This window comes from Cupressus sempervirens, chromosome 7 (assembly GCF_028749045.1).
Source record: "Cupressus sempervirens isolate cs-2001-9-10 chromosome 7, ASM2874904v1, whole genome shotgun sequence".
Classification (NCBI taxonomy): domain Eukaryota; kingdom Viridiplantae; phylum Streptophyta; class Pinopsida; order Cupressales; family Cupressaceae; genus Cupressus; species Cupressus sempervirens.
This window is the reverse complement of record NC_143124.1, coordinates 329,558,779-329,570,949: the sequence shown is the minus strand read 5'-3', so window position 1 is coordinate 329,570,949 and position 12,171 is coordinate 329,558,779. Positions and strand designations below refer to the sequence as shown.

The 12,171-nt window shown below is 34.3% G+C and overlaps 1 protein-coding gene across 1 annotated transcript in view; it reads right to left on the bottom strand.

Annotated features, from left to right (window-relative positions):
- Positions 1-1,789: 1,789 nt before the first annotated feature.
- LOC149546764 (protein LOL2-like) overlaps positions 1,790-12,171 on the bottom strand; it is a 58,537-nt gene continuing 48,155 nt past the window's right edge. Inside the window, exons 4-7 of the mRNA XM_089791347.1 lie at positions 5,184-5,293; positions 4,861-4,938; positions 2,505-2,576; positions 1,790-2,408 (exon numbers count right to left, since the gene is read on the bottom strand). Coding sequence (XP_089647473.1) covers positions 2,367-2,408; positions 2,505-2,576; positions 4,861-4,938; positions 5,184-5,293 — 302 coding nt within the window. The 3' untranslated portion in view covers positions 1,790-2,366. The remainder of the gene's footprint in view (positions 2,409-2,504; positions 2,577-4,860; positions 4,939-5,183; positions 5,294-12,171) is intronic.

Here is a 12,171-nt window from a genome sequence, read left to right as displayed (position 1 = left end):
GTTCTTTGTTATTTCCTTGAGTGCTTTGTTCTTTGTTCTTTCCTTGAGCACCATTTGGTGTTCCCACTGCTGGTTGTTTCTATTTTGTACTTTTGCAGTCCGTTAACCCTATTTGTGGTCTTTTGTTGCACATCGATAAATTTATAATCTTGTCTCTGATTTCCAACTTCTGCATCCCTAATTTATAAGTCATTTCTTTAGAAGCATTAGACTAAACAAGCATATTGAAATAAACTATGGGTGGTAAAGCATTGTGTTAAACAAGCGTTTGTATTATCCTCCCCTTGCGTACTAGCATGGTAGCTATGCTGGTACCGTCTGGAATAATAATTTTAAACATGTTGGGCAACATGTCGTGTCCTTAGATGATGCATGTTCAGACATTAACTTGCATCTACTTCCACATAATTGCAATGCTGACCACAGTTAGATTTTTTTTAAAAATCTACACAAGCAGATCAATAAAACACGGATAAAAGCAATTAAAATAGCACGACATGGAATATGAATCTAGTCTGTGCAACGATCAGAGCAAAACTATGTTACAATATGAGAAATTTATATGGTACAACATTACCATGAACATACAACCTACCACTACACAACATCACTCGGAGAAAATTCAACCCCCTATTATTATCGGGCATAGGATCTATACCTGCATCAAAACAATTCCCTAAAAAATTTCCTGTTGAATGAGTGCGAACGTAGGTGCCAATCCCAAATGGCAAACATTTGAAAACCAGCATAAGCTTAAGTCCATGCAAATTGACAACAAACTTCAATCATCAACAGGTCCTTTTTAAGGCCGTGAATTTATCATGGCTTATCTCACCTTCTTTTAATTTTGCTAAGAAGAAACTTCACAAGTCAATAGGCTCTTCAAATAACATGCATTTACTGCAAACTGCAATTTTTTAGTCAAATAATAGGGAAACAATAAATCAAAAGGTAATGTAAGATTGGGGCTATTGGAGGCATTAGTGCCAGTGCGAATAAACATGAATATTGTTATCTACATAGCAAACAGCTCAAACAATTCTTGTCCCATTCATAGCAAGGGAATTCTAGTGCCAGCCAATGGAGGACCTTTAAAAGCTCCTTCACCTTTACATCCCAGATGATCGCAATGATCACAAGTAGAAACATCACCGTATATTTGTGATGGTTCCCATGGTGAGAATGACCACTCCTGAGCAATTAAATGCATATTCTCTAGAAAGACCGTGTGTTAGTTTATTACTATGGGTTTTTTCATTTTGGATTTATCCTCGTTGCAGTGACAAAAAAAAGATTTCTTCACGCATAGTGTGGGAGATTAACGAGGAAAATGCTTAAATTAAAAATTTATACCGGACAACTGTCAAGAATACTATAAACATCCAGGAGTTTTATGGAATTAGTGATCAGCTTTGAGGAAATACAAAATAATATGTAGCATCCCGTAACACGTGCTCATGCAATGTTCCACTATGACCATGGGTAAGTGTTGTTTTCCGACTAAGGGTGTAAAAGCAAATTCTGAATCCTGCCTTTGAAACAATTTTTTCCCTAGTATATTGAACCTCCAATAAAGATCCAACCCAGTTGAAACAGTAAGCTTCTAATCATTGTCCTCGTGATTTCAGATTCTAGTACATAGTTTGTATCAAACATGCAGAATATGTTAAAGAATTATCCAGAATTTCATAGCTGACATCTAGTTATTTAGCTATCCTGAATTTCTTCCTTTAACGTGATCTCAATAATATCAATGAATAAAATGATGGATCAACTTTTAATACTGATCTCAAACAAAAAATGTCCGCGATTCATTTATGAATTTGTTCAATAATATTTATGTAAGCCAAAGCTTCTTAATAGAGGCTCGCTCAAAATACAACATAATAGAGCCCAAATATACAAAGAAAGTTCCATGCTTCACAATAACATGCTTCACAATAATCCACAATGTCATAATACAAAGAATACAAAATCTTCATTTGAATGGTCTTCAGTAGTAGAAACTATTGATGAATGTGGCAAATATCTAGCATACTCACCCATAAATAAGTGTTGTCTTATCCTTCCTCTGTGAATCCCTAAGACTCAAGTATTCTGATGGAAATAAGATACAACTAGTGACGGGCAAGATGTCCAATTTGGAACAAGTATGCCTAATAGTAATCTAGATAATAATATCCACAATACTGGACTAGAGACATGGGCTTCCTATCACATCTAGATCAAACTAGATACGAACATGACATCAAATGGCATAGCTTTCAAGAAAGTGGGAGGTGCTTTGGAGGGTAAACAACTAGGACCTCTTAACACACATCCCATACAAATGACCAAAAAGATTTTGGCTATGGATGTTTCCATAATCATGACTTCTCTGTTGTAACTCCAACAGCAACATTACTTACCTGCATGATTTGAAACAATTTCCATCATACACAAAATTCCAATAAGTACCACAATTATCTGGTAAGCATATTCCAGAAATAGATAGCAAATGTTACCAGCTTGCCACTTTCATCAACTGTCATTGGATTTTCCACCACCACAGTTTGAGATTGTGACCGTTCTGGAGGCTGCAAATCACACAAAAAACAACAAAAGGTATAAGCTCAAATGTACCATACCATTTAAGGACCAATATGGCTAACCATGGAATTCAAATATATTCATAAAATCAACAGGCAAAATATCAAATGGGCACTCTACACCATTGAAAGTAGTAATTCTATGACAAAAATGTGATGCCATCAAAAACATATAGCTCATAAGAAGTAATGTCAAGATATGGTTTTAAAAAACTTGCATGGCCTTACTATAGGCTACAATAGCATTTGAATGCATGATAAAATCTAAGCAGAGTCTAACTGAAGACACAAGAACTCTTGACAAGATCTTACAGCCAATCCTCGAAACACTAGAAGACGATCTTCGAAAATGATCAAACCAGATATAGCCTACCAAGTAAATTTTTAAGAAGCATGTTTTCTCAATAATTGAAGATACAAAGATATGTTTAATTATTCAGTTCACTATAAATTTATCCATTTAATCATAATGTGTTATTTGATAATAGAAACAAAAAACTATGTCCTGGAGTGCAAACAACACAAATCATGAGACAGAAAAGTAGCTTCTGAAAATAAAAAGAGAAATAACTAGTTCTATTTTTAGGATATTCTAAAATTGTCTTGTCTATGAAAATAAGCTCAAATGTATTTCAGCAAGCCCCTTTCCATGAGCCTTAATTTTGCAATATCTGAATCTAAAGAGCATCCATTTCAACTAGCATACAAACCTTCTCCTTCAGTATGTTTTGAGAGTACTCATGGTAAGCAAAACAAATTCTCAAAACGGTTTCTTAACTAACCAAAATTAAAGTGAAGTGATGAATTATGGTACTTGAAGAAAACAACTTTTGGCTAAAGCCGTGCTATAGTAGCGTGAAAATGCCTTAGCACAAAATAATTAAATATATTGGAACTTTTGACAGTATTACACAGCCAGTCCTAGAAACACTTGATAATAATCAAACCATGTTTCATCATTCAATTCACTGTAAATACAAATCTTGGATTAATGCATGTTACTTGATAGTAGAATCACAGTGTACCCCAGAGACGCGTTCCCAGAATAGGGCTGCATCGGGGATGACATTCTGGCATCCCTAGTGGCGCCACTCTAATCGCCACCATCCATCAGAAATGTGGAAACATTCCAGCATCCCCTGAGCAGTCAAAGGGACACGCCAGAATCCTTCAACCATTCCAGGAATGCCCAGGCATCCTCCATCACGATACAAAAATAAAGTGCATTTTTGAAAAAAAACATATTATAAATTTCTTAGGTTCTATTCGAACAATAGGGGTACGTGGTGCACAGCACTTGCGTTTTATTCCTTCAAAACACTATCAAGCTTCATTTCTATTCATATTTTCATTTCTCTATGTTTGACACAGCAGCAACAGCAAGAAGAAGAGTGAATAGCTGAGAAAAGGGAGAATGTAGGAGTGAAAAAGGTAATTGCATGTCAAAGAGGAGTGACAAGGAGCAAGCAGAAGAGGAGGAAGATTTGTCACCTTGTTGAAAAGATTTTTTAAGCAAACGGTAGGGTTTATAAATGATTTTTTTTTTTTTCCTAATTTTCAAATGAATGTCCAGTGTTTTAAAGTTCTTAGTTTTCCATTTTTTGTTGTTTCATTTTCCTATAGTTATTTCATTTCTAAAATTCTTCTTGTTTCATTTTCTAAATTCTTGATATTTCATTTTCTGAATTGTTGTTGTTTAACTTAAACTTTTCAGTGTAACCTGGGTGCACGCACCCGCCCTAAAACCCCCCTGCCCCGGGTGCACGTACATAGTTTTAGTAGTGTACAATGCACTGCGAACATTAGCAACTCCATAGGACTAAATTACAGCATGCTTGTTGCAGAGAAGATAAATCAGCATTCAAATCACAATGGAAATATTCATACCTTTAGCGACTTAAAAATTAAAAAAGTGAATACAGCAATTCCAGACCTATGCTCTTGTCAACTAAATCATAGTTTGCAAAGCTATATATATATATATATATATATATGAAAATCTGGTATAGTCGCAGATGCATGTACTGAACAAACTTTTAAAACATGGCAAACTGAACATAATTAAAAATGAGAAAGCTGGCAAATGCCTCCAAAGCAATAAAAAATGATATGTCCAAAATCGATACAATTCAGAAATTGTCAACTGCAATGCGCATATTTAACCAAATCCAGGACCTGAAGCCAGTGGATATCATAATGCGTGAGTGTCCAGCAACACAGTTCACAGCTCATCACTGAACAGATACTAAACATAATCCTAAGTAAAACTCACCAGTGAGCTAGAAGATGGGGGTGTCATAGATGCTGTAGGAGGCCTTTGTGCAGGAAGAGGCATCCTCATATTGTTCATCTGTTATAAGAAAACGACCTAGCAGTGAGGAATGAAATAGGAAAAATAGTCACATGGATAACAAACATGCACAAACAGCCAAAACAATAGATCGACATGCAATAATCAATGAGTCTCAAACATAACAGGGTCTTGAGAAATGTGATTGCTACAACAAAACACCCAGCATCGCAACGAAACTTGTTTCAAAGTGAAAAAATTGCTCAGATACAAATTACATAATTAAAATTTCAAAGTTTACTTACTCCAACTGCTGTCACAAAATGACAGAGTGCACATTTTACAGAAGGTGCTCCAAATGGATACATAAGTGTTGTGCAACAATTCCCGCAGTTCACATGTGCAACCTGATTTGCTGTTTCAAATGCACATTGTCCACTGCCAAATTATTATAAAAATCAATAGGACATTTAAGAATAACATATTACATGTATTTTCCATCTTGAGTTTCATTAAAACGATTGCAAGAAAAAAGGTCTTTACCCATCAAGCTATAGATGACTTTCACCTAGCTAATCTCACTGACATAGATAATGACAACACAAAAATGTTAAAAAGAAATGATTAAAAAAGAACAAGAATAGATACCCGCTTGGTACTCGGTCTTTATCCTTTAAACTCAAATCAACCATTTTTGGGCAGGTACGACATTTCCTCATAAGCTTAAAATTAGTATTCTATTCACTATTTAGTGTCGACTACAAAAAGTAATTCACCCAAAAACCTCATGTGACCCTGCATCATCTTAACCATAGTTTGTTAATGTTATAATTTTGTTGGATAAATTATATTATATATATGAGATATATAAATAATATATGGCAAATATATATATATATATATGGATTAATTGTGTGTGTGTGTGTGTGTGTGTGTGTCTTGTTATATAATCATTATAATATATTGAGAGTATATTTAGTGTTATAACTAATGTAAGTTAATATATTAAAGAGACATGTCTCTTCAAGAGACATGCCTCTTTATATCACATATATATTCATTCTTATAGTAACTTGGAAAATACATAAAATATCCACAAGTGCTATTACAAGTTACAGAATACTTTAATCGATCCTATTTCACTAACATGGTATCAGAGCAGGTGACAATCTTGAAAAATATATTGACTTAATCTATGAGTCATATAATTCTGAAATTATAAAGTTTGAGAATGAAATATTATTCCTGTGCATCTATTATTTTTCTTTAAAATATTATTTCACTAACGATGTTATATGTGAGGGGTGCCTAACGTTCATGACATATTGTATCGCTGGAAGCTAAGTTTGATCAGTGAATTCATTGAAGAATCGGTGCATTTGAAGTCTTATCGCTTTCAAATTTGTATCGAGTTGCAATCTAAGAATCTGCAGATTGTAAATCATAAGGGTGAGTCTTTATGTGAAACGACGTTGATACTCAGGCAGAAGTTAACTGTCTAGCACTGCTTCAATATTACAGATGCCTTGTCTCATCAATGCGATGTATAGCAACTGGAGTACTGATTTATATTAACATGCATTATAGTATCTGGACAATATCCCGATGCAGCAGGCACTGAAGAAGCACAAGATGAAGTAATTGGGCTTCTGTGAATCGAAGTTAATCCTTCAAGAACAGTTGTGGTTATCTATGGCACCAGTGGCGTTGGAAATACAACTCTTGCTAATGCTGTGTACAGTAAGCTTGACCTTATCTCCTATAAATTTTGCAAGCTCGATATGGAGGAAAGTTGTTTGGTGAATCATCTCAAGGCACTGCATGAGCAAATTCTGCTTGATTTGTTGAACATAGGAAATACCTTGAGAAACTATGTGGAGGGTCAAATGACATTGAAAGAATAATTTAAAAGAGTCGCTCAGCCTGTATTTATGTTTATCAATAATGCATTGAAAGGAGATGATCAGAGCCAGGTTGCAATTCTAAGAGATCAATTTTCAATGTTCATGCAAATGCACGTTGATAAGGGTTAACAATGAATATGAGAAGCATTATGAAACTCTGCGATCTCTGTTCATTGATGATGCAGAAAATATATCTCCACAGCCATCCAAATGGTAGAAGTGAATGTTTAAATATATGATAATTTTAGGGCCTTTAGCCAAAGCAGTTCCTTGAGTAGCTTTGTGGGATACAGGGAGTTGAGGAAAAAAACTTTCAACTTGCGTGGATAATCAAAGTGGAAATCTCGCTAGAGGTGGTGGATTCTCATTAATGCCACGAACTGACGTGGAAGAGAACATAGGGATTGTCATGGATACGAAAGGAAATCGTTATCGCCACCATGGGAAGAATAGTTGAAATCAATGAGGACGTGGAGTATGTTCTTAACAGCATCACATGCGGATGGGTACAAAATGAGTCATTCCAAATAATTGTGGAGTGAAAAGAACAATAAGGAGAGAACTTCCAAATCCTGCTGCCATATAGTCCAGATCTCGTTGTCTGTACAAGTGGTATTAAATGGCATACTTTGTGCTATTAGGTCACACCTCTTATGGGTCACCCCTGTTATTTCATTCAGCCTTATTCCCCTCATGTGGGGTGTATGACTATGTTATATGTAAAAGCAAGCCATCAAAAGATACATATATTTTCTCAAGGCATTCATCACTTAATCCATCCGAGTCAGCGTACAAGCTCAAAATTCATGGGGCACGATATTATATGGTGAAAAGGATAACTAATATCCATCTATGAGATTTTTTTAATCATTCACTGTGACCGCCTAATTCTGACTAAAATACTTAGTCATTTGGAGATATAATCTACCCAATTCCTCTACTCAGCAATAGGAAATATTTTGGCTTCTCAAACAAGTGGACATCAATACAAGTTAATGTTTGGCATCATCGTGGATTTAATGCAATGCTGATGGGTCAAGCCGCACATCTTATTTATGCCTTATAAGTACATCATGGCTAATTGATTTTGGAATCAGTAACTCTGATTGACTTCTTTAAATGTAGGAATTGATAATATCTCTATTGTTTGGCTATTCGTCGCAAGCATCACAACAACCTATTTTCAAAGTGAGGGAAATTAAAGACAGAGGTGTAAAGTCAATATATACAATAACTCACTCGAGTTATAACTTTTTTAATCCATAGCTTCTATTGTGGAAATATAAAGACACTTCCATCAACCTTGAAGAATTATCATGTACCAACAATGTATTGCATGAACAGTATCTTATTTTGAGTATGGAGACATTGGTTGGTTGACATAGCCAATCCAGTTGATTATTATTGCTCCATAAATTGTTGCAACCATTATAACAGTGTTCATCTTATCCCGGTGATTTAAAGAGTCTACTCAATGTAAGGCATGGGTTGTATCAATATGATTTGGTGATCTATTAAGACTTACTAAGGATCTCCACATGGATTATCGGATTTCGAGAGATTTATGACTATTGCATGATCCATGAAAATTATTACTTCATTCTGCTTGTAATGTGGTCGGACCTTCATTGGAGCAGCTTAAGTATGGCATATTTAATGCGATACAAAATTGTTTGATGATATAAAAGTGTGAAGTTTACTTTGTGGGGGAGAAATAATAAAAAATATTTCATTCCCACTTGAACCATCCTTAGTGAGGAGCTGATTCAAATGAGGAGACGTCTCTCAAACAATCTAAGAAGACATTTTCAGATATGGAGCTTCATTTTAGCAAACTCGTATCAAGGATGCGTAGATATGTATTTATTATCCTTCAGTATTACACTTATCTACTCATGGTAGTCTCTCTCTTAATTGTACTTCTATATGTGCTATAAAGAGTCATTTGCCTTAATATTTTCCTTTGTCTTTGAGGATGTCCTTGCAAGAAAGAAGATTGGAACACTAGGCATGCTACCAAATATTGTGCAAACTCAATCTTATGATAGTAGCTCCAAAGAAGCTGTGATTTAGGATTCACGAATCATCTGATGATTAGGGTGGATAATGTGAGTTTCTTGAAGCAAATATCCTTGATGATTGAAATTATGAGAGGGAGTCTGACAGTTCATTAGAGGCAACCTTGGACAAAGAGAGAGAGCAAATAGAATATATAATTCAGTCAAAAGACCTTATGCTTTCAAGAATATTAGGGAAGCATGACTTGACATGCTGCTAGGTGGTTAAAAGGCTGATAACATATTCAAAGGAAGTTTGAAAAGTTGATATCAAAGGTCATAAGGTTGATATCAGAGGTCATAGCGCAATCCCTTGTAATACATTCTTATCTATGAGAGATAAGTTTGAGGTGAAAACCTTATTCTCTAATGTTTTTTCATGGTGGATGTTATGACAACACCACATGATAGTATCCGTGGTGACTTCATCTGAACTTGTCTTGTAATGTGAGTATGGCCCTGCCCCCTGCATACATCATGAGGAAGTGACGACTTTCAAATGATCTCACTTGTATTTGGAGAAGTTATTGAAAGGTGACGACCTTACAATAACTTGTATCATGATATACACTTTGAGTAAATGTTGAAATAAATCATGAAAGGCTTTATCTTATAAATCAACAACTAGGTGTTAGATGTCATTAATTTGACTATCTACAAGTTGTTTGTATAGATATATTTTAAGTACATGAGAATATCTTGTCTTGATATTCTGATAGGCCATTACCGCATTGAGTACTTGGTGAATATCATTTAGTTGATGTCTTGATAGGCCATTACTCAAAGTACTTGGTGAATATCATTTCATTGATGTTTTGATAGGACAATGCTCATGTTACCTAATATGATATCAAATAGTAATTGATGAATATCATGTATTGATATTCTGATAGGTCAATACTTATATGATATCATATTCTAGAAATCTTCTGATCAAAGTTTCCTATATGTATTATTCTTGAAATATTACCTATGGTGTAATATCTATGTGTTTTATCCTTCTTCGTTAAGAGGGAGTGTTAAAATGTTATAATTTTGTTGGATAAATTATATTATATATATTTGATATATAAATAATATATGGAAAATATATATATGGATTAATTAACTTATGTTAAGAGTGTGTGTATGTGTGTGTTTGTGTGTTTGTGTGTGTGTGTGTGTGTGTGTTTTTCTTGTTATATAAGAATTATAATATATTGAGGGTATATTTAGTGTTATAACTAATGTAAGTTAATATATTAAAGAGACATGCCTCTTTATATCACATATATATTCATTCTTATAGTAACTTGGAAAACACATAAAATATCCACGAGTGCTATTACAAGTTACAGAATAGTTTAATCGATCCTATTTCACTAACATAGTTGAAACTTGAAAAACTTGGACTTGAGAATAACTTGGTAGGTCAAATATTTAAAAACATAGGACTCTACAAAAAACTCAGCAATTTTCTTGAAAATTTTCATATACAGAAATGTTATTCCTCAAAAACACGCATTACTAAATTCTTTTTGTGTACTACAATTTTTCATCATATATAAAGCAGAAATAGAATTTAATATATATCATTGACCAAAAAACAGCTATAAATGAGTTAAGAATTATAAGGCCACTTTCATTAGCCATATCAAATGTAGAAGTTGTCTCATCTAAAGAGATTATTAGCAAGTTGTGCAATAATAACATCTTAGCAGGCACGCTCAAGAGTTCTATCCATATTCCCTGTTGTCCCTTTGTAATCAAAAAATTTATTTGGATTTGGGAGTGGGGACCCCGAGATGGGATCAAGGAACAGTGCACCTTGTAGGGGTCTGAGGGCAATGGGTGAAATATTCCTTCTAATAGTTCTTACTGAGAATATTAAAAATTCATAAAACTATCTCAAACAAAACCCATTTTTCACAGTCATGAAGGATTTATGCATCATACTAACATTTCTTAATGATAATACCCTTGTTGGCAAAATAGTCAATTACTTCTACTAGCTGGAAATATTCTGGCAGAATTACTGAATTTTTTAAGTGACTAATACAAGGGGGAAACATAGAGATATAAGACATGAAAGCTGCACCTACTTATTTATCATTCAGTGAACTCCAAGAATCCAGTGGCAATGCCCAGCTGACTGTAAAAATAGTGGGTTTACCTGTAGTAGGAATAGGTCAAACATGCAGCAATTTCTTTTCAAATTGATTCTTCAATAGCACCTTGAAAATTGGGAATTGTTTGACCTATTCTGTCTGGAAATTGTTATTGCAATCCTTTCCGAAATATTCATAGATAGATAGATGATTTTCCCAACTCCAATTGCTAACTTAAAAGAAAAGAAAAACATTAAAGGCAAAATGCCAAAAAGAAGTGATTTCTATTGGCAACTAAGATAATTCCCAATGTTTTATTCATAGATTTTAATTATCAACTTGGGTTTGCGTCCAATCCTTAGTTTTCCAAGGGTTTCGTCCTAGAAAAGCAGTATCTAAACTTGCAGAGCAAAATTTATAGATAGATAGATGATTTTCCCAACTCCAATTGCTAACTTAAAGGGAAAAAAAAAACATTTGAGGCAAAAAGCTGTGGTTTCCATCTTGGATAACAAGAAGATGTGATTTCTATTGGCGACTAAGATAATTCCCAAAGTTTTATTCAAAGATTTTAATTATCAAAACAACACTTCCTAGTTGCCATAACATTGTAATGAAAGGCATGGTCCCACCAATCGACATAATGAGCAATTAAAATAATAATTGCCGGGACTTCAGCTTTTCAGGCTATTATTTGAATATTCATTCATTCCCTTACTATTCAATTAATTTTCTAACCTTGGGCAATTAAGAGTCCAAATTTGTAATTTAAGCTCTTTCCCTTGTACTTATTGTTCATTTTACAGCCCTATAATTCCTTGGCTCCATATCAGGGACATTACAAAGGGCAGCCAAGCCCAAATGAAGGTCTCAGAAACCTGTACCACCAATAAAAATCTTGTTTCTTTTCATTGCAAGAAAAACTCCCGAATTTTTGCATTTACTCAGGAGTTTTGTAGTAAAAAAATTGTCACATGTTTTTCAACAACTTCTTGGAAAGTTTTTGCAAGAGTAATTCGACTCTCATTTTGATTCAGGAGTACTCCGAAGTCGAGAAAAATTGGTGAGTTGTTCAACAGAGATCTGAACTGTCTAGTCAATGAAGCACAATTCTTCCAAAGCCAAGCTTAGAATATGAGCAATCAATAACTGTAAGGCAGTGCTTCCTTAATATCACCAAACTAAATCAAAACAAAAATGGGAAATCTACAGAAGAGGGTTCTATTTGAAATTTTGAATGTTGAT